This window comes from Vipera ursinii (assembly GCF_947247035.1).
Source record: "Vipera ursinii genome assembly, chromosome: 2".
In the NCBI taxonomy this organism is placed as follows: Eukaryota; Metazoa; Chordata; class Lepidosauria; order Squamata; family Viperidae; genus Vipera; species Vipera ursinii.
In genome coordinates this window covers 25,498,350-25,524,951 of record NC_139513.1, presented here as the reverse complement: position 1 = coordinate 25,524,951, position 26,602 = coordinate 25,498,350, and the positions used below count along the sequence as shown (strand labels likewise).

Below are 26,602 nucleotides of genomic sequence, written 5' to 3'. Positions count from 1 at the left end.
AATTTGTGGATAAGCTGAGAATTCTATGTTCCAAAATACAACCCCAAATTGGGCTCAGATTATCTGTGGATGGGCTTTTCCACAAATATATATGGTAATACTTTTTTTAAGTACCTTTATGAATACTGATGGATAAGCCTATCTCTAGATCAGTCCTAGAGGAGATCGACCCTGACTGCTCTTTAGAAGGCCAGATCCTGAAGTTGAAACTCAAATACTTTGGCCACCTAATGAGAAGGAAGGACTCACTGGAGAAGAGCCTAATGCTGGGAAAGATTATGGGCAAGAGAAGAAGGGGAAGACAGAGAATGAGGTGGCTGGATGGAGTCACTGAAGCAGTAGGTGTGAGCTTAAATGGACTCCAGAAGATGGTGGAGGACAGGAAGGCCTGGAGGAATGTTGTCCATGGGGTCGCGATGGGTCAGACACAACTTCGCCACTAACAACAACAAAGCCTATCTCTGGATAAATTGACCCTCACATTTTTAACCAAAATATCATGAAAATTTTGCCACCCACAGATAATCTGATTGTAAAAATTAAAAGCTTTGAGTGTCAGCTTATTGGCAGATAGTCTTACCCATGTGGATGTTTCACAACTGGTCTAAAGAGCATGCCTGATGCTTCCCTTGACAATGTGAGAGTTTTTGAGAGTTTTTGAACCCAGGAGTTCCCCATAAGCAACACTGAGAGCCTTCTTAATCTTCCCCTTGAAGCTCCAGTCCAAAAGTCTCCAAACTTGGCAACTTTAAGCTTTGTGGACTTCAACTCCCAGAATTCTCCAGCCAGTATGGATGGCGGAGGAATTCTGGGAGTTGAAGTCCACAAGGCTTAAATTTGCCAAGTTTGGAGACCCCCTGCTCCAGACCTTCAGCGACGAGCCTGGGTAATCAATAAGCCCACAAAATTGACCTCTATTATTTACCAGCCTTTTACAGAGCCAATAGCCCACATTTCCAAGCTCTCTGCAGAGGAAGTGCAAGCAGTACGGAAACAAAAGATCTTGGAGGACTTCAGAAAAGGCTTCTTCAGGGGGCCTTGATGAAGGAAGGATGTTATTGTTCCTTCTCTGCCATGATCCTCTAGAGCGGAGTTTCCCAACCTTTCTGGTTTTCCTTCCGGGGGAGGGGATGGTTCTGGGTGAGCAGCAGGGAAGCACACAGCTCCATTTGTGTGAGTGGCAGCACACACAGGCACATGCTTGCCCGCTGCTCACACAAGTATGGATGCATACATACATGCTTGCCCATCACTTCCACGGCCCAGTTCCGAATGGCTCAAGGCCCGGGGGTTGGGGTGTCCAATCTTAGCAACTTTAAGACTTGTGAACTTTACCTTCCAGAATGCTGGCTGAGGAATTCTGGGAGTTGAAGTCCACAAGTCTTAAAGTTGCCAAGGTTGGATGCCTCTGCTCTAGAACTCTGCAGGGCTGCCTGGGGGAGGGTGGTAGAAATGTCAAGGACAATTGAACCCCCCCCCCCTCTTTTTAACATGTGTTGTAATACACATATGGGGCAGCTGCATTTTGACTGTTTTGACCAGGGGTCTCCAAACTTGGCAACTTTAAGACCTGTGGACTTCAACTCCCAGAATTCCTCAGCCAGCGAGTTTGACATGCCTGCCTTAGTGCGTGCAACACATAACAACCCTTTCAACAGCCAAGCCAGCATGGAAAGGGTGAGTCAAGACTCTGAAGAGGAAGGGAATCCAAAATGTCGATCTGAAGAGGGTAAAGGAAAACAGCAGTCCGCCTATCAAGGTGTCAGGCTGAACTGCAGAAAGCACATAAGATTTGTTCTTCTATGAAAGACAATGCATCAGGAAGAAGGCAAAAAAAATAAAATGCACAGTGGGAGAAGGGAAAGGAAATTGGATACAGGCTTGATGGTTGCTAGGCAATTAGCTGCTGTTCTTCACAATTCCTCTTTAAATGTTAGGAAGCAGACCTAACTGTTGCTCTGGGAACAAGTTAGGGCAGCATCTCACTGATGCCTTGGCTGGAGATCTCTTCCCTTTGATCTCTGGATGGCACGCCTAGAACCAAGCAAACCAGACTAGGATCGCGCTGCCTTCCCATCAGCAGGCTGAAAATAGTTGGAGGAAAAGCCAACTGGTAGAAATCACAGTGCCATGTGGGTCATAATGTTACTGCAGACATGAAGCATGGGATGAACATGTGCCATTAGTGTGATGATGTTGTGATGGGCATGACCTCACTTGTGCCCTTCGTTCACCTGTAAATGTATAAGATGTATATCCTGCTTCAGGCTGAATAACTGTAGAGAGATTTCCGTAGATGTAGCCCAGCTTAGCAAGCAAGGAAATGGACTCAACCACCAATGAAGCAGCAATCCTTCTCACCTCCACTTTGGGACTAAGTGAACAAAAGTTGAAGATGCCTGGAAAGGGACGAGATTGTTCTTCTGTTTCCAGCTAGCATCTTCTCTTGGGATTTTACCAAAACACCATATTCCTCTTGTGAAAATGTCCTCTTGCAAGTTCATCACAAAACCCCATTTACTGTTATATGTTGTTGTTGTTGTTGTTAGCTGCGAAGTCGTGTCCGACCCATCGCAACCCTATGGACAATGTTCCTCCAGGCCTTCCTGTCCTCTACCATCTTCTGGAGTCCATTTAAGTTATATGTTGGACGTTACCAAAGAATACAGCTATATTCTCTGAGCGATTTTGTTCAAAGGCAACATTCCTGAGGAAGACTGAGAAAACTCTGTTCATTTTCACTCTGAGAATGCAAGCAGATGAATATGCATTCCACAAATAAAGGAAAGATGAGTGAACAATATCATGTAAGAATGTGTTTCTCTGTTATGGAAATGAATTATGTAATTTAGATTATTGCAAGATATTTTCAGGACAATCCAAATAGGTATATATTTCTATTGCTATTTGTTTTGAAAATATTGATGCAGTGGATTTATATATCAGGCTACGCCATGGTTGGGTTTAATAGTGGTTTATTGAGGAAACTGCAATTGGTTGGACTCACATTTGGACTAATCCATACAGCATGGTTTACAACCCACAGTAGCTGAGTTCACCTAGCATTCTAAACCCTGACTATGATTTAGCATGATTTGTGGACAAATTTGATATATTATTTCTCCCTAGAGGAAACTGCCTTTCCAAAGGAACTTAAATCAGGCGTAACAATCAGAACTACTTTATGCTTTATGGGCAAGTTTCTGGCTAGGCTTATACATTCATTAAGTCATGATTTTTAACTACGGCTTGATGAATAAGCTACAGTATCCTATTTATGCAATACACTGACCTGCAAAGCATGATTTACAACCAGTTACTGGGTCCATCAGCTAAGCCAAAACTACTTTATGGTTAACAGGATATTACACTCAAACTGAGTCTGTTAAAAGTTGCAGAGGGCTGCTGAAGTACAGGATTTCACGATTCAGTGTCAGAAAGACAGCTTATTACAGCAATGTTTTTTTTGGGGGGGCGGTTATTTTCCTGTATGTGCTTTGCATTTGCAACCATTATTTGTACTCCTGGAGTTATTTTATTGCTTGATTCCTTGACTAAACCACAATGAATTAAAATTCAGTTGTATTTCTTTTTTTCCCCAGATGATCTTGTTCATATTCCTTTTTTCTTTTCTATACCTGCTAGTGCCTAAGAAAACATTCATGCCTTCTAAAATAAATGATACGTTGGTGGGATTTCAGCAGCCATGTCAAAAATGTCCTTTTTGGAGAAAGTTTCAAATTTCTTGGCTTCCAACAATTATAGCTTGTCGTGGCTGAGTCATATGGATTCTAATGAGTATGCTCTCAGATGAAGAGTTTGCACTGAGGAAAAATGATAATCCACGTACAGAAGAAATAATTGTTTTGGTCATGAACAATTAGCTCCGGTTTTCAGCATCATCTAATCCTTCCTAAGAAGCCCATTAAGATGTTTTCCTTTGAAAACTCATGAGTGTGACCAGACTGATGGATTGGTCTTAAGAACAAAGAATGCAAATATTACTAAGAAGTCAATCTGGATAGCATTAAACATTAAATCCTACCAGATTAATGGATGTTTCAAAATGCTTCCATGTTCAGTTGAAGATGGTGATGGCAATCTATTCATAAACAATTATACTCAATTGCTTGTAGCCATCACCACTGTACCCATCTGTCATAAAGACTGTGACCTAGCCAGTTTTTTTCAGAAAACAAAGATATCATATATAGAAAAACAGAAGAGTTTTGTTGGGACATTACCATTCAGAATTTGATTTGGGGACTTGCAGGCCTAATGCATCTCTATATGTTGACCTATATTGTTTCCTGAGATCAAGTTGCTTTCTTGCCTTCATTTGCCATTTGTTTTTATTTGAAAAATCGCCATGGCGAAAACTAGAAAGATGTCACCTTGCCCCTTTCATATTTTAGCAGTCTTGGTTTCAGCTTGATTCTTCCCCGTCAAAAGCTACAAGATGTACAGTATTTGGAATACATCAGGCAGATTTAAATGTGATCCAAAACTCTCATAAGATGTTGTTATGGGTAACCCTCTTCCTTAGGAGGCTTGCCAACCAATTTTCTATAGTTCACAGACAAAAAAGCATTAATACTTGGTTTAGATGACTTTATTACCAATCAGTTTTTCAAGACATCTGATGTTTCGCAACAATTTGACTGCCCAGCACCAGTACTTGTAATTAAAAGAGCTCTTGACTGTATAATTTGAACCTGGTGCATGAACTACATCTAACTAATCTTCAATGATGATTGACATTAGAAAAAAAACATTTAAAAGGTCCTAAATTTACTTTTTTTCATTCAGTTTTAAATTTATGTTAAGCTAGAAATGGGCTGCAAGTTATTTGGAATACTGAGTAGGAATGTTGTTTTAACAAGTTCAATTAAGTTAGGGTAAAGAATATTTAATTGGAATGATAGTATATGACCCCTGAGTGAGATTAATTCAACAAAATATTCTTTTCTGGGTATACTGGATCTCTTCAAGGATATAGCATTAGGGTTGGAGATCACCTTCTATGTGTTGGAAGTGAAGTATATTGGTTTCTGGCCCAGATTGTAGGCCTGCTCTAGGCTGACATAATTTTGATTTAATCTTCAATGATTCATAGGGTGCTCACATGTTGCGTTATGTTGAAGTACAAAGAATGTTGCATCTACATCTACAACGAGGAAGATGGTTTTATTTTGGTGCACGCAACTTAAAACCCTGGATAGGCGGCTACATTTTACACAAGAACTGGCTTTCTGCTGATGCCATAGGAAACTGATGAATAGTTTCATACAGCCAGCCTTTGTTGTTTGAGACTTGATGTGGTCATATAGGATGTACCAAAATTCATGCCCCAAAGACAATTTATTATATAAATTACATTAAATGTTCAAACTGGACCTTTAAACATTCCTAAGCATGGCAACATTTTCTCTGAAAAACAAAAAAATATTAATAAAATCTATTGTAATTGGCTCCTGGGGACCTGATTTTTTGGTACATTCTGTATTTGTTCAAAAATTATTTACTTTTTTTTGTCCTTTGCTTTTTTTTTCTTTCATCCTCTATGTTCAAGTTACATTCCAGTTTATTTTGGTTTTAGTGGTATTTATTATTATATCTGATTGTTTTCTCTTTTTTCCTGTGGATAGGACTAGATATGTTAAAAAGGTACATTCAGGAGACACATTTTGCATACAGTACAGAGAAAAGGTCTGTATTTCTTGCTCTCATTGGCATGGCATATAGTTGTGTGAACTACAAAAAGCTTTCACGCTCTTACCAAGGATGGGGAAGCTTGCCTCACACTCCAGTTTGTTCGTGCGGCAAAACATTTGGGAAGAAATGTTGAAACTTGTGCAATTCTCTATTTTCCTACCGTATTTTCCGGCGCATAAGACAACTTTTTAACCCATGAAAATCTTCTCAAAAGTTGGGGGGTCATCTTATACGCCCAGTCGTCTTATACGCCAGAAAATACAGTACATTAGAAGATCTCTCCCACCTCCCATGATTTTTCAGTACCACAGCTGGAGGGGGTGGGGTGGGGTGGAGACACACCCACTCACACATTGTACCTGGCTGCACTTAGCAAAATAAAAAGAAAGTAGCCACTTGACAGGGCGTAAACTTTACTTTAAATAAAATACACAGCATAAGCCGGTCATACAAACCTCCACACACACGTGCGCGCACACACACACACACACACAAACATGTACAGAGTTGATGTATGGCTGCCTCAAACCAGCAAGTTCTCATCACAGCCAAAGTCCAGCAAATTTGTTTTGAGTGGCAGAAACTGCTCCCCACCTGCCCACTCCCACCCACCCACCGAAAGGCATGGAAAGACGGGGGACTGCTGGACACAGAATCCAGTCCCCTCTTTTGCCACCTGCTAGTACAAACGATTGGAAGATTAGAACACACGGCAGAAAGGGTTGTGCTGAGGGTATTGGGTAGATGGGGGCCTTCCGGGTGGAAGGAGCCCCTTGCCCCACATCTTTACTCCTGCGAGCGCTGGACGGTACCACCGTGGTACCATTTTCTCCACTGGATTTTGCAGTGAGGCGAGACAGCGTGTCTCTGCTTAGGAGAAGCTAGAAAGAGGTGGGTGGCTGCCATCTTGCACGTCTGGGTGTGTGGGTGTGTGCGCGTGCCCTCTGTTGCAAAGGAGAGACAAATGGCATGCCTTGTCAGTTATGGGTGATAGTGAGTCAGAGAAGCCCTGTGGGGCACCAAAGTTCTTCTTTAAAAGAGCCATATTGTCACGTACAGCCTTGCACGGCAACTCTGGGAAAGCAGTGTAGGAAGTTCTCTCAAACGCGCTGAGAGGAGCGGGGGAGCATCTCTATACTAGTAGCTCTACAGCCCACTTATATTCATCTTCCCCCCCACCCCCACCAAAGAAAGATTAAAAGGAGCAAAGCTGCTTCCCTCCCACACCTCTCTCAGCTTCTAGACAGCCTTCCAGCAGCCAAGAATAACTACATCACCAAGGATCCAACCAGCCAGGATAAAAGTGCAAAGTTGCAGAATGACTTCTGGCATGCAATGCTCCCAGGAAAGAGGGGCATGCTTGGGGAGACGGCAGCCTGATGGAGCAGGTAGGGTGGGATTCAGAACGCTAAAGATCTCCTAAAAAAAACCTGGGACTTGGATGAACCCCTGAGCGGGGAGATTAAAAGGGCAGAAAATTTGGGATTGCACCTATGTAGACTGGGGGAGGGGGGGGAAGGGAGAAACCAACACTGCAGATGGATGAGGCCAAAATCACTATGCAATCCACGCCTCTCCTTGCCACTTCTCCCTGGTGCCTGGGAACCAGCACCTCCCCAATCTTCTGAAGGCCAGAACTTAAAAGGGGCGGTGGGAGAAGGGACAGGTCAGAGACTGATGCTGCGGTGATGCTTGAAGGAGTGGGGCTGAGCCATCCGCCGCTGTTGCCTTTCCTCCAGCTCATCGCTGTTGAGACTGGCAGCATCAGACAGGCCCAGTAGGTGCTCAACTGAGTCAAACTTCTGCAGATCGGAGGCAATGGTCTGGAAGCTGAGGACTGAAAGCGTGTCGGATGAGGCAACAGGCTCAGGAGGTAGCACCATCCCGCCGTACAGCAGTGCCGGGCTGGCTTCAGCACCAACTGGGGAAGCGCGACGTCCTACCAAGCGCTGGAGCCTCCGGGCATGGATCTGCTCGCTGATCTGCTCCAGGTTGCGCAGGGCTACGGAATAGCGCATCTTGGCCTGGGCAACCTGCTGCTCCAGGGACGTCACCCTGGTCTTGTGCTCCTAAACCGCAAGGAATACCAGGCAAGAAAAATCTACCATGAAGGTTAACATCATCACGCCTGTCGATACATTATTGTATTACACCGAGGACAAGATCTCTGCCTTAGGAACACTCTTCTAAAACTGAGCAAGATTGGAGGCAGATATAGACATCCGTAGAAGCACACTTCTCGGCCACCTTCAATACTGAGTGAGTAGTTAAACTTCGTGGTTTATGATTGCATTAGGTAGAAAAGATGGATGGGAGAGACAAAATCAAAATTAAAAAGAGGAAGGGAGTTTGCAGCGCTCAGCCCAAAGGTTGTGCACTTAGGCTGTGTATAACCAGCTGGGAATCCACTATTCCAAAGTCATTTCCCAATTTCCACCCAGAATTCCAAATTCTCTCCCATCCCATTTGAAAATCTGAATTCTAAGCGAGTATGACAGATGGGTCTACATGACAACAGACCAATAGCAAATCACTTCCATACTATCTACCAAGGAAACTGTTAGGCATATGATTAAGCTTACCTGGTTGGGTTGGAAATATATAAGCCATGATGTATGATATCACTTTAAATGTGATGATTGGCCAAGGGTGTGTTTGCCTCCCAACGGCCATAAGAGGGAGCTAGAGACGTAGTTTCTCTCTCTCTGCTCTCTCTTACAATGGCATCTCCATGTAAGCAACAAAAGTTGAACTTGACTTGGAGGGTTTATTTTTTCCTCCAAGATAATCCAGATGTTTAACTTGAGCTGGAAGAGTCATGACAGACAACATCCTTGAACCTCAAATCTGTGCCTAGAGTTTCACAATTTCATGTTCTAGGAGTAGACGCGATCTAAAATCTTACCTCTTAGAACAAGCTGGCCTGGCCTGATGGGATGGGGTTGGGTTTTATTAATGTGTTTTAACCTACTTTTTTAATGTGTTTTAACTTATTGTAAGAGTTGTGGGCATTTTGTTTAATTTCTTTTAATTTTTGTATTTTGCCTTTTAACATGTACTGCCCTGTTCACCGCCCTGAGTCCTTCAGGAGAAGGGCGGTATACAAATAAAATTAATAATAATAATAATAATAATCTCATCAGGAAAAGATGAAGCTAGCTCTCTCGCTTGGTCTCAGGATAGATGGGAAACAATAGGCCTCGTTTTGCAGAGACCAACATCTGCTCCCCCTCCTGCCTGTTTAGCGTAGCCAAGGGACTTAGGGCAGGGTCAAAGGTTGGCCTCACCTCCAGAATTTGGTTGAACTGAGCCTTCAGCTCGAAATAGGGCTTGCTCTTCAGAATCACTCGCTTCAGGGACTTCTGTAGTGACTGCACCTTTGCCTCAGCCTGCTGGCAGAGCTGGGTGACCCGTTGGTGCTCCCGTTCGCTGTGCAGGCGTTCTTCCTCAGCCTCGTTCACCTGAAGGGCAGAGGAATCAGAGTTACTGAACTGATACCGAACCAGTCTTGCTAGCCTCTTCTCTCCATCTTTATGGTGACTGCTGCTTTCTGACACTAGAGAAGCTACATCCATGGGGTGCTCCAGAGAAACATTTCCCTGTCTGGAACCTTCCTGGATCATCTAGACTCTTCTGGAGCCCATCAGGTTGGAAAGGTCAGTCCAATTCCACCCCTAGAAGAAGAACTTCACCTTGGAGGTGGCATGGTTCAGCATCTCCTGCCAGGTGGGATCCAGCCTGTTCTTGTCTGCCATGACTCCTTGCTCGGCCACAAAAACCATTTCCCGGGCTGCGTTGTGCATGCTAACAGCTCGTTCGTACCGCAGGGCAGCCTTCTGAGTCTCTTGCTGGGCCTGCCAGAAAGCAGGAAAAGTGGAATCAGGAATATTAATTAAAACAACCACTATCACTCCGAACACTGAGAAAAGGACACAACTGACAACTGACTTGACACAAGGGCAGTTTTTCACCCATGCCATCACTCTGCTAAACAACTAATTCCCACAACACTATCAAACTACTTAGTAGGGCAGGGGTGTCAAGCTGCCAGCCTGCGGGCCAGACACGTTATCCCAAAACCGCGCCCACCCCATTGCTGGCAATGGAGAAAAAGCTCCGATACGTCACATGACGTCACGTGACGTTGCGAGTTTGACATGTCTGTAGAAGGGCTATATTACTATTATTCTTCCCATTTTTTCTATTACCTATTCCTTATCTTCTTATGACTATAACTTTGTTACTTATATCTTACAATTTATATAAATTGTTTTATTTAGTATCCTGGTACGATTTATGTTGATTGCTTATTTAGTATCCTATGACTATCACTGAGTCTTGTATCTTATGATTTATGATGAATGTATTTTATGATTACGATCATGATTTATCACTTGTTGCTTGTATGTACACTGAGAGCTTATTCACTGGAGACAAATTCCTTGTGTGGCCAATAATGAATTCTATTCTATTCTATTCTATTCTATTCTATTCTATTCTATTCTATTCTATTCTATTCTATTCTATTCTATTCTATTCTATTCTATTCTATTCTATTCTTATTCTTATTATTTTATTGTCTATTCTTTCATGCTGATCCATCTTTTTCAACATTTTATGAATCCTCTCTCAAAAATTAAATAAGCAAATAAAATAATAAATTAAATTAAATTAAATTAAAAAATAAAAATTTTCTGGTGTTAAAACTGTAGAGCATAAATTATATATTCATGAAAGGCTACGGCCAAGGTCACTATTATTGTTCTTCCTGTTAACTACTTTGTCATCAATATAACAGACAGAAGACAGGTCAAGAAGTTTCAAACAGATTTAGTAGTTTAAAAATTTTGGGAGGACTTGTTTCACTATATTACTAATGTTGCAGTAATACATTAACCAATATTCAACTAGAGGGGATAATGTGTTTATAATGTGGGGGGTTTTTATACACCTTTTTAATGCTTTGTTTTGTGTTTTGTGGTTGTTGGGTTTTTTTTGGTCTGCTCGGACTTATTTTGAGTTTCGTATTTTAACTTTGTTTTGAATAAGATAAAAACATGTGAAAAAAGAAGAAGAAAAGCCACGGCCTGCGTACCTCCCTGGCCAAGCGCCTGGCTTCGTAATAAGGCCGTGCTTTCTCAATGCAGTTTCCCAGCTGGGAGCCCTGAGTGTTCAGCTTCCTAGCTGATTCAGACAAGATCCTCCGGTACGTGGTACGGGCCTCCTGTTAAGACCAAAGGCACAAACTGTCTCAGCATCTTTAATAAACATTCCCCCTTTTTCTTTCTTTTTCTTTCTTTCCTTTTATTTATAATAATAATAATAAGTTGGAAGGGACCTTGGAGGTCATCTAGTCCAACCCCCTGTTCAGGCAGGAAACCTTATACCATTTCAGGCAAATGGCTGTCCAGTCTCTTCTTAAAAGCCTCCAGTGTTGGAGCATTCACCGCTTCTGGAGGCAGGTTGTTCCACTGGTTAATTGTTCTAACTGTCAGGAAGTTTCTCCTTAGTTCTAGGTTGCTTCTCTCCTTGACTAGTTTCCATCCGTTGCTTCTTGTCCTGCTTTCAGGTGCTTTGGAGAATAGCTTGACTCCCTCTTCTTTGTGGCAGCCCCTGAGATATTGGAACACTGCTATCACGTCACCCCTCGCCCTTCTCTTCGTTACACTACACATACCCAATTCCAGCAACCGTTCCCTATAAGTTTTAGCCTCCAGTCCCCCAATCATCTATGTTGCTCTTCTCTGTACCCTTTTTTCTTTCTCTTCCAGTATTGTAAGTGCCTTCTATAGTTCAATAAATGTGGCAATGGTTACCCTTTAAAAAAATAATAAAAAATAAACATTCACCCCCTACAATTCTTGCCATATTTATTACTCTTATTCAGACTTCGTCTCTCTAGCCTGACCGTGCCCTTCCCGTGATTCTTTCCCTGCAAACTGATTTCAATGCTGTGCAAATTGGATGTTCAGGCAGAGTGTCCGTACCGCACGGCCACCGTCTGGATCAGCCACAGAAGCCCTGAGGGTGCCAATCTATCCCAAATGTTCGATGCGTCTGAGCAGCAGTAGGGAAGTCCCAGAGGTGATAGGGCAAGAGCAACTGCAAAGCACTGGGTTCAACCAGAACCTCCAATCAGCGTTTGACAAAGGAGACCACAAACTATTCCATGGTAAACTAGAAAAATGGGGGGATAGACAACATCACCACCAGATGGATTGGCAACCGGCTGACAAACTGTACTCAATGAGTCATCCTTAATGGTACCACGTCTACAGGGAGGGTGTAAGTAAGTAGTGGGGTGTCACAGGGTTCCCTCTTAGGCCCAGGACTCTTCAATATCTTCGTAAATGGCTTAGTTGAGGGAATAGAAGGGGAACCCGTCAAATTGGTGTTGGCAGCAATAGCCAACACCCCAGAAGACAAGCTCAGAATCCCAAAAAATCTTGACAGACTTGAACAATGGGCCCTATCCAACAACATGGGATTTAATGTGGAAAAAAGAAAGGTTTTATGCCTAGGCATAAAAAAGTACAAGTACAGATTAACAAAAACCTGGCTCAGAAATAATAACTGTGAGAGGGAACTTGGAGTCCTAGTAGACGGCAATGTGCGACAGTAATCAAAAAAGCTAATACAATCTTTGGTTGTATAAACAGAGGCATAGAATCAAAATCATGTGAAGTATTAGTAGTGCTTTATAAAGCCTTAGTAAGGCCACATCTGGAATACTGCATCCAGTTTTGGTTAGGTAAAGGTAAAGGTTCCCCTGCACATGCGTGCTAGTCGTTTCCGACTCTAGGGGCCAGTGCTCATCTCCGTTTCAAAGCCGAAGAGCCAGTGCTTGTCCGAGGACGTCTCCGTGGTCATGTGGCCGGCATGACTAGACGCCAAAGGCGCACGGAACGCTGTTACCTTCCCACCGTAGTGGTCCCTATTTTTCTACTTACATTTTTACGTGCTTTCGAACTGCTAGGTTGGCGGAAGCTGGGACGAGTAACACTGCTCACTATTACGTGGCACTCGGGATTTGACCCGCCAAACTGCTGACCTTCTGATCGACAAGCTCAGCGTCCTAACCCACTGAGCCACCACGTCCCTTAGTTTTGGTTACCACATTACAAAAAAAGATGTTGAGACTTTGGAAAAAGTACAAAGAAGAGCAACTAAGATGATTAAGGGCCTGCGGACAAAAATATATGAAGAACAGTTGCAGGAATTGGATTTGGCTAGTCTAAAGAAAAGAAGAAACAGGGGTGACATGATAGCAGTATTCCAATATCTGAGGGGCTGCCACAAACAAGAGGGGGTCAACTTATTTTCCAAAGCACCAGAAGCCAAGTCAAGAAACAATAGATAGAAACTAATCAAGGAGAGAAGCAATCTGGAATTAAGGAGAAACTTCCTAACAGTGAGGACAATCAACCAGTGGAACAGCTTTGCCTTCAGAAGTTGTAGGTGCTTCATCACTGGAGGTTTTTAAGAAGAGATTGGACAGCCATTTGCCTGAAATGGTATAGGGCAGGGGTAGGCAACCTCGGCTCTTTTATGACTCATGGACTTCAACTCCCAGAATTCCTGAGTCAGCTATGCTGACTCAGGAATTCTGGGAGTTGAAGTCCATGAGTCATAAGAGAGCCGAGGTTGCCTACCCCTGGTATAGGGTCTCCTTCTTGAGCAGGGGGTTGGACTAGAAAACCTCTAAGGTCCCTTTCAGCTCTATTCTGATTGAAACTATTTTAGCCTTTGTTTATTAAACAATACCAAGAGCAAAAACAAAAAATCACGCCGCCCCAAATCTGCAATTTGCCACTGAACTGCAGCAAGGCGATTCTGTTGGGGTTCTGCCATCCCAAGGACTGCTATAAGCCACGAACCCCAACTTGCTTAGCCCTGGGACAAGAGAGGGTGGTTAACATTGGAAACGCTCTGGAGCTGCAATTCAACCTCCTGGATGTCCAGGGGACACTGATAGGGGGGCCATCTCCGAAGGGGTAGACATTTTGAAGCTGTTTTTTTGTTTTTTGGCCCCATCCCTATTGCTCCCATCTCTACTCTTAAACCTCACGTAAGTTGCAGACCCTCCAAGAGACTTGTTTCCCACAAGATACAGCAGACATGTCAAACACAAGGCCCGGGGGCCGGATCCAGCCCGCGAAGTGGTTTCATGTGGCCCGCGAAGCCATCCTGGAAACAGTGAGGGAACGGCCCCCACTGCCTTGGCCCTGGCCGAGACCCTCCTTCTGCCAGAGACCCTCAGATCTGTCCCACTCCTGCCCAGGCCCCCATAGGCACCCTTGATGTGAACGATGTAGAGCTGGCCACGCCCACCCAGTAGGTCACACCCACTCTAGCCACGCCCACCCAGTAGGCCACACCCACCTTGGCCACACCCACCCGGCCCCCTGAGGGCAACCGCAATGCTGATGCGGCCCTCAATGAAATTGAGTTTGACACCCCTGAGATACAGGGTCCAAATGCAGAGTTGGGTTTGGTGCTAACCCGATGAGATTTCCTTTCTCAACCTCGCTACTTTTCTGGAGAGAGCGGATGGCCTCAACCGGCTCAACTTCTGGCCTGAGGCCTACTACTCTGTCTCTTTTCTGACAAGGGAGCGCAAGAACTCTATAACTGCAATCTTTCTGGCTGGAAGATCCTCCCTTCTTCCCTCCCTTCTGTCGTAACTTCAAACGGTCACTAAGTGATCAGTTGTAAAGACAAGGAATATATCCGTATGTCTGGTTTCAACCCGTTCCGCTTCCTTGCCTGACCGAGGGAACAATTAAGGTTGTCTGGAGGACAACCTGCCTCCAGAAGCGGTGAATGCTCCAGCACTGGAAGTTTTTAAGAAGAGACCGGACAGACATTTGTCTGAAATGGTATAGGGTTTCCTGCCTGAGCAGGGGGTTGGACTAGATGACCTCCAAGGTCCCTTCCAACTTTATTATTATTATTATTATTATTATTATTATTATTATTATTATTATTATTATTATTATTATTATTATTATCTTTCCCTTCCCTTGAACATGAAGGAAAATCTCGGGCCCACAGCCACCTCCCCCTCCCCTTCAAGGAATGTTGACTCTGTTGCCGTACATCCAACTGCAATTCCACTTGATTGATCTCTTCGTTAGCTTGATTGAGATGCTCCAACTCTTCCTGTGGGCAGAAAATCAAGAGACCGAGGCTTAAGAGAAGGCACCGAACTAAGCACACCACCCATAATTCTGAACCAGCATGGCCACCAGCTGCGAATTCCAGGACTTGTAAAATCCCAGCACAACCAGAGGGCTGGAATTCACTTTTCAGCTTGGTCTAGTACAGGGGTCTTCAAACTTGGCCCTTTTATGATTTGTGGCACGCTGGCTGAAGAATTCTGGGAGTTGAAGTCCACAAGTCATAAAAGGGCCAATTTTGAAGACCCCTGGTCTAGTAGTTCCTACTTGACTTCCAAACAGGGAGGGAACATAGGCACTCGTGCATAGGCATGTATTCGTTCAAGCATTCAGAAGAGGCAGAAAAAAATCCTTTATTTAATACAAAATAAACAATGGAAAGTTAAGAGCCGTGGTGGCGCAGTGGTTAGAATGCAGTATTGCAGGCTAACTCTGCCCATAGCCTGGAGTTCAGTACCGAGGCTGGTAAAATGAGGAGCCAGATTGTTGGGGACAGTATGCTGACTCTGTAAAGCGCTTAGAGAGGGCTGTAAAGCACTATGGAGCGGTATATAAGTGCTACTGCTACACCATGTTGTCAGATATTATTCTGTTAAACCAGGAAATATGGCTTTCAAAATAAAATTTTCTATTTGGATGAAGGGGATTGACAAGATTTCGGAACGTAAGAAGTATCGATGATGAGACAGTACAATTCCTTTCACCCTGTTTGTCTCCCAGAGACAGACTGTTCCCATTTTCTTCCTGAATGCCTGAACAATAATCCAAAATCAGATTGCGGATCAAAATCAGAGTGTAGCCCTTCAGGAGGCAGGAAGGCCAAATTTCAGCTCCCTCTGGCATGGCGCAGGTTTTTGAAGGCCACCGACATGGGTTACAAACAGCCACACAGTCACTAAATGGCAGCAAAGACTTTTCTGTAGCCCTTTGCTGCCACCTAGTGGCTGCCTAGGTTTTTGCAACCAGACCTTAGGACCCAAACTACCTAAGTTTCAGAGGGGAGAGGTGGCCAAAAGAGAAGGAATTTAACAACCCCTCACCTGAATGCGAGGGTCAAGCTCTTCCTGCTCCTCCTCCTCTTCTTCTTCCTCCTCATTTTCTTTCTTCTTGGCATCGCCACCACCATCACACATGGCCTCCGGCCCAGGCACCCGCTGCTCCTCGCTGCCTTCGGAGGGAATCTGCAGCTGCCCCGGAGGTGTCTGCCGTCCATCTCCCAGGTTCATGCCCAGCACCATGCGCTGGTCAGAGTCCTCCATGCCTGCCTCCCTGTGCCCCTCTGCGGCCTCTGCTCTCCCTCAGCAGGCAGGCTGCCCAAGTCACAAAAACCCAGGCACCATGTGCAGGCCAGGCCCACCCACAGGGAATTGGCATGGGCTTTCTGAGTTCATACAGATGCCGTTGGCAGGCGCAGCAAAGGAGAAGAGGCAAAAGTTACGGCAGCGATCTGGGAAGCAATAGGCCACCTCCAGTGACGTCAGCTTAGTTGGAATCCTTTGGGAAAATAAAATCGCCGGAAGAGCTTCCCCGCAGAGAGAGAGAGGCACAGGCAGGGAGGTCCCCAAAGATGGTCCCTTGCAGAGGGGGTGGAGAAAGTTCCCTGTCAGGCGTATCCTCCACCCCCTCCCCACCTCTACTGCATTCTCTTAAGGTCCTCCCTTGATGGTAAGCTCCAGCATCACAACCGAATGAACTGAAACAGCCAACAGGAGGCAAGGGGGGGGGGGGGGGGAGAAAGAGAATTACGTTAAAAACTAGCTATTTTAGTAAGAGGCAACAGACAACTACAGCTCTGCTTCATGAGCTGCAAACCAAAGTTGTAGTTCTTCTCCAGGAAGACCTCTCAAGTCTTTTCCTTGCCTTCAAATTTTAGAAAGGCAACTTACAGTCTTCTCTTGTAGTAAAGCTATAAAGAAGCACCTTGGAGACCAACAGCCTCACTGGGTGACACAACATTTATGATCAGCAGCATTTTCACTGGATACACAGCTTTTCCAGGGATGACTTGTCTCTTTTCCTACCAATGCACACTGGTACTGATTTTGCAGCTGTTCAACCTGCACCAGACAATGCTTTGCATTCTGCTTCTAACCATTGTAATGCTTCCAGTTCCCATCCTGCCCCCAAAGCCGTGTGTACAAATCTATGCATACATACATAAATACATACACCCATCATGCTGTTTCCTGAGGGGTGGGTGGTGGGTGGGATATCAGCAACATTATGCACAATATCAGAACTAATCCGCCAAATAAATCAGGGCATGAGAGAAGAACAAGGAACGAAGGAACATGGCTAAATTTAGTTTATTATAACCAGGGGTCTTCAAACTTGGCCCTTTTATGACTTGTGGACTTCAAGTCCCAGAATTCCTCTGCCAGCGTGCCTGGCTGAGGAATTCTGGGAGTTGAAGTCCACAAGTCATAAAAGGGCCAAGTTTGAAGACCCTTGGTTTATACCAACACTGCAGTACTACCTCTCTCTGTCCTTGCAAACCACCTTAGTTCTACCCCATCCGTATACCATTTCACATATTGCCCTTATTTACTTAGGTATATTTATATTTTCATTTTCCAGATAGTTCAGAGTTGAAATGGTGCTGAATGAGTAGTACTTACAATGAAGTTTTAGCCCTCGCTGAACCCCTTGTGGCCACATTATTACAATTCGGGTGTTTGACAACTGGCTCACATTTACAATGGTTCTAGCACCCTGCAGTCACATGATTCCCCATTTGCCACCTCCCCAAATGGCTTCCCACAAGCAAAGTCAATGGTGAAGCCAGCAGGGAAAGTTGTAAGTTACTCTGATAAGTCCCCTCCACCAATCTTCCTTTGCTGACACACAACCTGCAGTAGGCCTCCCAAGCCTTCCCCCAATTCACACTGGGCCTGTGCCAGTGACCCCCAGCCTCCTCAACCCACCCTCTGAGAAAGCACCACACTCGTTGCCTGCCTTTAATTTCACACATGCTTTTCTTCCGTCCTATCTCTGTCTTATTTCACTGGTCCCATTCAGCAATCAGCCTTCCATTATATATTCATGCAAAACGTTCTATACCAATTCAAGACTACTCCATTTATCACATGCTTTCTCTAAATTAATAAGCATAACAAACTTTCTCGAACTCACACATTTTTCAGTGATTTGCCGAGAAGCAAAAATCGGATTTGCTACCCATTTGCTGCTACAGTTGCAACACCCTTCCCAAATGTGTGAGACTGGACAGCCGTTTATCAGAAATAGTATAGGTCTCCGTGAGAGCAGTGGACTAGATCAGGGCTTTTCAACCAGTGGTACGGGTACCACCTGTGGGTACATTGGCGCCTGGCAGGTGGTACGCGACCATCCTAGAAAAGTGGTAACGGGGGAGGGGAATGAGCTGAACTGGTGGCAGCACCGCACAAGCCTGAACGAGAGACGGCTGGAGCTGCAGTGGAAGCACCTGGATCAGCGCTTTTTCGGGGCTGCCAGGGCTCAGTGGAAGCGCCAGGAGCTCGGCACTAATCCTGATGCTTCTGAGCCCAGAAGAAGCGCCAATCAGCTGGAATGTTGCAGCATCTCCAGGGTCCTGTGATTTACATTCAGATGCTTGGCAACTGATTCATAGTTATGACGGTCACAGTGTCCCAGGGTCATGTGAAGTGACCAAAACCTGCTGCAACCACCCCCAGGGGGGAATAAAAACCAAACCACCCCACCCCCGCTGCCAATCCTCAACAGAAATGCTCACAACAATGAAAACCTCGGACAGGAGGAAGAGCGCCGCCGGGCAGGCGGGCAGGTGTTTTGCTCGGCTGTGGCTTGGGGGGCATTTTTTCAGTGCCATTGTAACTTCAAAGTCACCAAGCGAAGTGTTGTAAGTCGAGGACTACCTGTACTTCATCACTTTTTTCCTTTTTTTTTTTTTTTTTGGTCATCAAGTTTTTGACACCTTGCTAGGCGACTGGTGGTACTCAGATGTTGCCATATCCTAAAAGTGGTACAATGGGTGAAAAGGTTGAAAAGACCTGGACTAGATGATCTATAAGGTCCCTTCCAACTCTGCTACTACCGGTATTACTGTTGCTCATTGCTACCACTTGTCCACTTCCAGTCAGAATTTTGCCAACCACCTTCTAATCCTCCTGTACTTTTTGCATTCATTCTTATTACCTTTAATTTTGTGTGGGGAAAATGTATTGTTCCAATGATCAGTCTTCACATATCCCTGAACAAATTGCACCCACTCCATTTGCAAACCATGTTTTAATACCTCTGCAGCCATATCATTTTTACAGCTTTTGTGATTGACAGCTAAACATTTGGACACTAATATCCATACATTTGTTTCAATTCAGCTCTTTAACATAACACTATTATTCTCATATAAATCTCCAAAATACTCCTTCCAGCATACCCTCCTTCCAGTTTCATCATAAATCCATTTATCATTTTAATTCCAATCTAGTTGAAGCTCCTTGTTTAGTCTTCATCACCCACTACCAAATTATATATTTTTTAATTTCCAACGTTCACTCTGAATTTCTCTGCCCCTTTTAATTTTAACCATTTTTTGTTTTTAAAACATTCCTTGCAGCTATCTTCTTTCTCTACAAGTTACACAGTGTTTCCCTCTTCTGCATTTTTGCAGCAGTCTATCTCTTACATGCATTATTTCTCATCTATAACCCCTTTTACATCATGCCATTAAATGTATTTTTTCCATTAACTTAACTCGATACTTCGTATTACATCATTCTTTTCACCCTGTTCCAAGAAGTTTCCTGTTTCCTTACATCATCTTTCCATTTATTCTGCTGGGCGATTATTATATCTTCTAATGCTTTTTTCATACATATTTTATATTTTCCTGTGGTCATTCTGGTTATAATATTTTTCTTTAATTTCTGTCCTTCCCTGGTTACTTTTTTTTCACTCATACTAAAAATGATCTGTCCCTTATTAAAAAAAATATCTTCTATCCTTCACTGATTCTCTCAGCTTTCCAACATAAACAATCAAATCAGTCATGCTTTATCTATTCATTGCTAGGTGTAGATCTCAACAGACTTCTGCTTAAATCAAGCATTTGATATTTTTCCAAACAGATATTCACCAATTACAATTCTTACTCATCCTTAGTGTCTAAACGACCCAATCATTTTTCTCATTCTGACTCATCCATTACTGTCACCTACTAAATAATTCCTTCCATCACATTTCTTCAGAATGTTGTATAATTTTTCTAAATTTGAAAAAGTGGTTATTATCATTTATTGGAGCAGAACATCCAACTATCACTAATCTAAGGATTCTCTACTTTCAGAGAAGTGATATCTTGACTACTAGTGATTTCATGGTTGGATCCATGCACTTTTCTTGGCAACAGTAGACATTTGCTTTCTTCTAGGACAGGGGTCTTCAAACTTGTCCCTTTTATGACTTGTGGACTTCAACTCCCAGAATTCCTCAGCCTGGATGAAGAATTCTGGGAGTTGAAGTCCACAAGTCATAAATGGGACAAGTTTGAAGACCCCCGTTCTAGGATGTTTCTTTAACTTCCCATCTAGCCTACTATTCCCTGGATTTTCCATCAGTGTACTAACCAAATTTAATCCTGCTTAGTTTCTTAACCCAGACAAGATCACCCACAACGATGACACCCAGGGCTTTTTTTCTCATAGAACGCTCAGAACGGAGTTCCGGCACCTTTTTTGGATAGAACCTTGTAGGGTAGGCAAGGCATGTGTGACATGTGTGAGTTCTGGCACCTTTTTCTTTTACAAAAAAAGCACTGATGACACCAATTCATATTGTTGGATCTGCAGTTTAGCCAATTCGTTCATAACAATGTGCTTTCCCTCTCTACATTATTCACTACTTTCATTTAGAATGAATGACATTCTTCCTCTTAATTTCATGAACACACATATTTTTGCCCCTTCATTTCCTACTCTTTGCCATTTACTTCATTTAGATTTCTGCTCACAATGTTCCTTCATATCCTATGGTCTTCACCAGAGTGCCCAGAAAGATTGGATTCTGACCCCCATCTCAGCTTTGGACAATTGAGGCTTTCATCAATGTTATAGTAACAAAGGAGCAGAGTTGGTTGCCACCTCAGCTGCATGCCATACTACATGTTGTATTACTTGCTAATGCTTAAGATAGTACTAACACAAACATAGCCAAAGTTGATTTTATCCCAAGCATGCTCAGGGTGCCACCGGTCAGAGAATGCCGACTGGTGGCCCCCAGGGGGAGATCCTTCTCTGTGGGCGCCCCGGAGCTATGGAACCAGTTACCGGTTGAGCTCCGGACGGCGCCCGATCTGCGCTCCTTTCGCCGCGATCTGAAAACATACTTGTTCGAGCAAGCCGGCCTGGCCTGAGGGGGGATTGGTGGGGTTTTTTATCATTTTTATTGGGGTTTTTACTATGTATCAATTGTATTTTAATCGGGCATGTATTTAATTATCTTTTAGTTTTTGTAAATTTCTGTGTTTTATTCTTGCCCTGTACACCGCCCTGAGTCCTCCGGGAGAAGGGCGGTATAGAAATATTAATAAATTAAATTAAATTAAATTAAATGCTTTTCTATGCAACCTCTAATTAATTAATTTTTATCCCACCTTTATTATTGTTATAAATAACTCAAGGCAGTGAACACACCTTCCTCCTCCTATTTTTCCCACAACCACAAACTTGTAAAGTGGGTTGGGCTGAAACAAGCAAGTGACTGGCCCAAAGAGCCACTACCCTGAAAGCCAATATACTTTTTTTTCCCATAGTCTTCCCATTTAGAAACACATGGATGGACTGACCTACACCCAGAGTATGCATGCAAGGCTATATTCTGCCTGTCGATCTAAACTAACATTTTTTAAAAAAATCTAATGAAGCGGTTTCTAATATATAAAAGCTTATCAGCCTGCCCCGACTCCCTGTTTTCTGCATTATGCCAGGCAGTTAATTAGGGAAATTTGGAGAGGACCGAAGTGGGAACAGCTGGCTTGTGCCAGTCCCAAATTCGCTACGGTTTAAAGGGCCACAACACGCACCTGGCCACAACACCGCCCTTTTTTATTTACACCCCTCTCTACGTGGATCCTCAAAGGGGTCGCCCAAGTTTGCCCCGAGAGCTTTCCAATATAAGCAAAGACTTATTTCCGAGGGTCGCATCTGGAAAACTCTCACTTTTTCCCCGGTCTGGGCTTTTTGCACCGATTTCGGCGGCATTCCCAATTCTGCGCGGCTTTCCCACCCAAAGTGGCCCCAAGCAAACGCGCGCGGGGCGGGGGAAGGAGCAGGATGTTTTATTTACCTTCAGCTTCAATTGCACCCGCTCCAACCTGGCCTAAGCGGAAACGGAAGTCCTGCGTCCCAGAGAAGCCACCCTTCCATTTCCCGAATCTTTTAACGTACAGCATGGCGGCTATCTTTGGTCTGGCCGCCAGGTGTAGTGATTTTTTTTTTACATCTTAGGCGGTTTTTTTTTTTCCCCGAACATCCAGGAGAAAATACAAGGGATCTTTGGGTTACAATATATATGTGCTCCTCTTCCCTTCACCCCAGTTTGCTAGTTTGGGTTTCTTCTCTGACTTTTCAATCTTCTAAAAAAAAAAAATGGTGCTTTGCAAAGGGAAACGCCATGTTGCGTTACGGAACAGTCGAGCGCCGTGCATATAGACCAGGGGTAGGCAACCTCGGCTCTTTTATGACTCATGGACTTCAACTCCCAGAATTCCTGAGCCAGCTTGGCTGGCTCAGGAATTCTGGGAGTTGAAGTCCATGAGTCATAAAAGAGCCGAGGTTGCCTACCCCTGATATAGACAAACGCTCAAAGATCACAGCCGGTTTGCCCGCTGGCTTTGGATGCTTTGAATGAAGCTGCAGATATTTTTTAATTCCTGGGAGGCTACGTTCCATGTAAGTCATGGGTTAGATTGTTCCGAACTGAAGAAGCTTCTAGGATGAAAAGCGAAACGTTTTCAAAGGAAAAAAAAACCGAGGAAGTCCAGTTGCTTTTTGGAAAAAGCACTTTGGGGACAATTATTATTATTATTATTATTAATTATTAATTTTATTTGTATACCGCCCTTCTCCCGAAGGACTCAGGGCGGTGAACAGGGCAATACATGTTAAAAAGACAGAACACAAAAATTAAAAAAGATTAAACAAGTGCCCAAAACTCTTAAATAGATTAAAATGCATTTAAAAATAATAAAAACCCAACCCCCTCCCATCAGGCTAGGCCAGCTTGTTCAAAGAGATACGTCTTTAGATCGCGCCGGAAGGAGCGAAAGTCGGGCGCCATCCGGAGCTCAACCGGAAGATGGTTCCATAAATCCGGCGCGCCCACAGAGAAGGCCCTCCCCCTCAGGGCCACCAGTCGGCATTCTTTGACCCGTGGCACCCTGAGGAGACCCTCTCTGTGGGAGCGTATTGGGCGGAGGGAAGTTGATGCCGGCCGCAGGTGCTCCCCAAGGTATTCCGGACCCATGCCATGTAGGGCTTTGTAGGTCAATACCAGCACCTTGAACCTCACCCGGAAGACAACTGGGAGCCAATGCAGCTCACGGAGCAGAGGTGTAACATGGGAGTATCGGGAGACTCCCAACACAACTCTCGCGGCTGCATTCTGTACCAGTTGGAGCTTCCGAGTGGTCTTCAAGGGCAGCCCCATGTAGAGAGCGTTGCAGTAGTCTAAACGAGAGGTCACGAGCGCATGAGTGACCGTACGCAGGGCATCCCGGTCTAGATAGGGCCGCAACTGGCGCACCAGGCGAACCTGGGCAAAGGCCCCCCTTGTGACGGCCACTATGTGATCTTCCAAAGTAAGTGTATGATTGAGAATCTCTATCGATGTCTAAAACAATATTTCTCAAGCTTGGCATCTATAACGTGTGGATTTCAATGGTTGGTGAATCCCGAGAACTGAAGTCCACCCATCTTAAGTTGCGAAGTTTGAGAAACACTCTCCTAAAAGACTCAGCAGTCATGATTGGCTATGGAATGTGCAAATAAATGAACATGACAACGGGAGCTAAAATGCAAAACAATTTCTTTACAATAGTGTCTTAATTTAAAACAGAGAACCTTGGAAAAAGCCTATTTGTACTGCTTCCTGTTTTATTAGGAAACACACATCTTTGGGGCTTGCAAATGGTACAATGTCTGTAAGGTAAAGCTTAATACAGTACTGAATAAGGATTGCTATCATTCTTGACTATAATGTATTTTAGGGCAAAGGACTGGACAAGTAGTTTGAGAGGTTTTAAATATTTTTGTAAGAAGGCAGCAGCAAATCACTTTCATCACCTAGGCCAGGGGTAGGCAACCTTGGCTCTTTTATGGGAGTTGAAGTCCACGAGTCATAAAAGAGCCAAGGTTGCCTACCCCTGACCTAGGCAATCTGCAGATTTGAATTCAACTAGAATTTTTTTTAAAAAATTAAAATTCTCTTCACATAATCCTTGGTCTAAAAATATATTGTTTGGAAAGGAAAATAACTTAAAACAATGCATTATAAAAATGTAAGGTCTAAAGAGTTAATTCAGTCTTATGATCAACACAGTGGCAAATACTGGACTTCTGTCATAAACTCTAATTTCTTTTAGCTGTCTTTTGAAAACAGCACTGTCAGAAGTATCTTTTCTGCCCAAAACATATTAAGATTCTTCTGTTCCGCTCATTTGTTTAAGTTGTTTATATATTATGTCTGTCCTGCATTGAATTCTAGGTGGTTTCAAAGTTTTTCTCGTGCATTTTTCATTTAAAAACTGCAATTTTATCTGCAATTTTATCTAGTTTGGTCTTAAAAATCACTTAGACTGACTATAAAAGGTAAAGGTAAAGGTTCCCCCGCACATGCGTGCTAGTCGTTTCCAACTCTAGGGGCCGGTGCTCATCTCTGTTTCAAAGCTGAAGAGCCAGCGCTTGTCTGAGGACGTCTCCGTGGTCATGTGGCCGGCATGACTAGACGCCAAAGGCACACGGAACGCTGTTACCTTCCCACCTGAGTGCTCCCTATTTTTCTACTTGCATTTTTACGTGCTTTCGAACTGCTAGGTTGGCAGAAGCTGGGACGAGTAACAGGCGCTCACTCTGTTACGCGGCACTCGGGATTCGACCCGCCAAACTGCCAACCTTCTGATCGACAAGCTCAGTGTCCTAACCCACTGAGCCACCACGTTCCTTAGACTGACTATACTATTTATTAATTTTTGGAAAATCTATTATGGGAAACTATGTCATTCGAAAAGTTTCAAAAATTGAATTTAGTTTTGTAAATTGTAATCTGAGTTCAGGAAAGTGACAACTATTACTGTTTCTTTAACCCAATGTTCAGGGCAACCAAAAATCTCTTTTGCATGTAACATCTAATCAAATAAAGTATATTTACATATTTTCCAATTAAGTGTTTTGTTTCATCACCAATTTTCTACCTCCTTCCCAATTTTATATAACTAATTGTGAAGATAAATTCTACAGACTCTGAAAGCTTATGCAATATTTTGTGTTACTTTTTATTAACATAGAATAATTGCATGCTATTTTTGTATTAGCAAACACTTTATACAGAATATGCAATATAATAAACAAAAAGATAATTTCTTTGTTAGACAAATTTGATTTAGTTTTGATTTATCCCAAGGTAAATAAGGGCTTGCATAGTGTAGAGTATTGCTGTTATTGTTTAAGTTTTAAAACTTGCTAAACAGGTTTTCCAGTAGCTAATGTTGGCTAAATAATGTAAGCTGCAGAACTTTGCAGTGGTTTTGGAAGTAAGCTTCATATTTATTTATTTATTTATTTATTTATTTATTTATTTATTTATTTATTTATTTATTTATTTATTTATTTAATTGAATTTATATACCGCCCTTTCCCGTAGGACTCAGGGCGATTTACAGGGCATAAAAATGTCAATACAAAAATTAAGAACAATTAAAAAGATTAAACTAAATCCCTGAAAAAATATAAAACATATAAAACCCCAGTTAAAACCCCAATTAAAACTCAGCCTGGGCCGGAAAGCTCGAAGAGCCTGGTCTTCAGGTCTCGGCAAAATGATCGAAGGTCGGGGACAGTCCTAACTTAGCAGGATTTACTTTTTAAAAAACACAGTGGATTATTTTGATCTATATTTTTAAAATCTTCATTCTTATAAGTACATGCTAACTCATGATGTGCATATCAGCATGTGTATCTTTTCTGTGATGATAACTAAGCCTTCAATCCTGGATAATAACATCAATTGCTTTCTTATATCTTTGCTCATCGACAATCTAGATCAGTGTTTCTCAACCTTGGCAACTTTTAAGATGTGTGGGTTTCAGTTCCCAGAATTAATTAAAGTTGTCAAGATTGGGAAACCCTGATCTAGATAATATCTAATTTCAGTGTGTTTTCCTGTAATAATTGTGCATTCAAGAAAGAATATAGTAGTAGATACAATGTTGGAAATGACAGATTTTTGTTCTACTCTTTGATGAACTGAATTAAGTTATACATTTGAGAAGAGGAACAGAGTAGCTACCGGTATTTACTTATTTATTTGCAAGTGTTTTTAGGTCACTTTGTGCAAAATTAATTAATTAAAAATTAAAAGTCTGCAAAAGCACTATGCAGTAAGAAACATGCAAATATATATAATATTAATCTACATCCCAATAAAAAGAACATAGTAATCAGCACTCAGATTTATATTAGTCACATCCAGTT

At 43.1% G+C, this 26,602-nt stretch overlaps 1 protein-coding gene across 1 annotated transcript; it reads right to left on the bottom strand.

Moving 5' to 3' along the window:
* Positions 1-6,111: 6,111 nt before the first annotated feature.
* On the bottom strand, positions 6,112-22,238 carry SH3BP5L (SH3 binding domain protein 5 like). The gene is made up of 7 exons (XM_083356063.1): positions 22,200-22,238; positions 15,935-16,587; positions 14,815-14,877; positions 10,811-10,939; positions 9,408-9,569; positions 9,003-9,176; positions 6,112-7,784 (listed from the first exon to the last, which is right to left on the bottom strand). Exons 2-7 carry the CDS (start codon positions 16,151-16,153, stop codon positions 7,383-7,385), a joined length of 1,149 nt encoding a protein of 382 aa, XP_083212189.1. The 5' UTR covers positions 16,154-16,587; positions 22,200-22,238; the 3' UTR covers positions 6,112-7,382.
* Positions 22,239-26,602: the final 4,364 nt, after the last annotated feature.

Coding starts and splice junctions, on each gene's coding strand:
- SH3BP5L (XM_083356063.1), bottom strand. CDS start 16,153: ATGGAGGACTCTGACCAGCGCATGGTGCTGGGCATGAACCTGGGAGAT. Junction 9,570..10,810: donor CCAGGCGCTTGGCCAGGGAG/GTACGCAGGCCG, acceptor GCTTTCTGGCAG/GCCCAGCAAGAGACTCAGAA. Junction 9,177..9,407: donor TGAACCATGCCACCTCCAAG/GTGAAGTTCTTC, acceptor TCTGCCCTTCAG/GTGAACGAGGCTGAGGAAGA.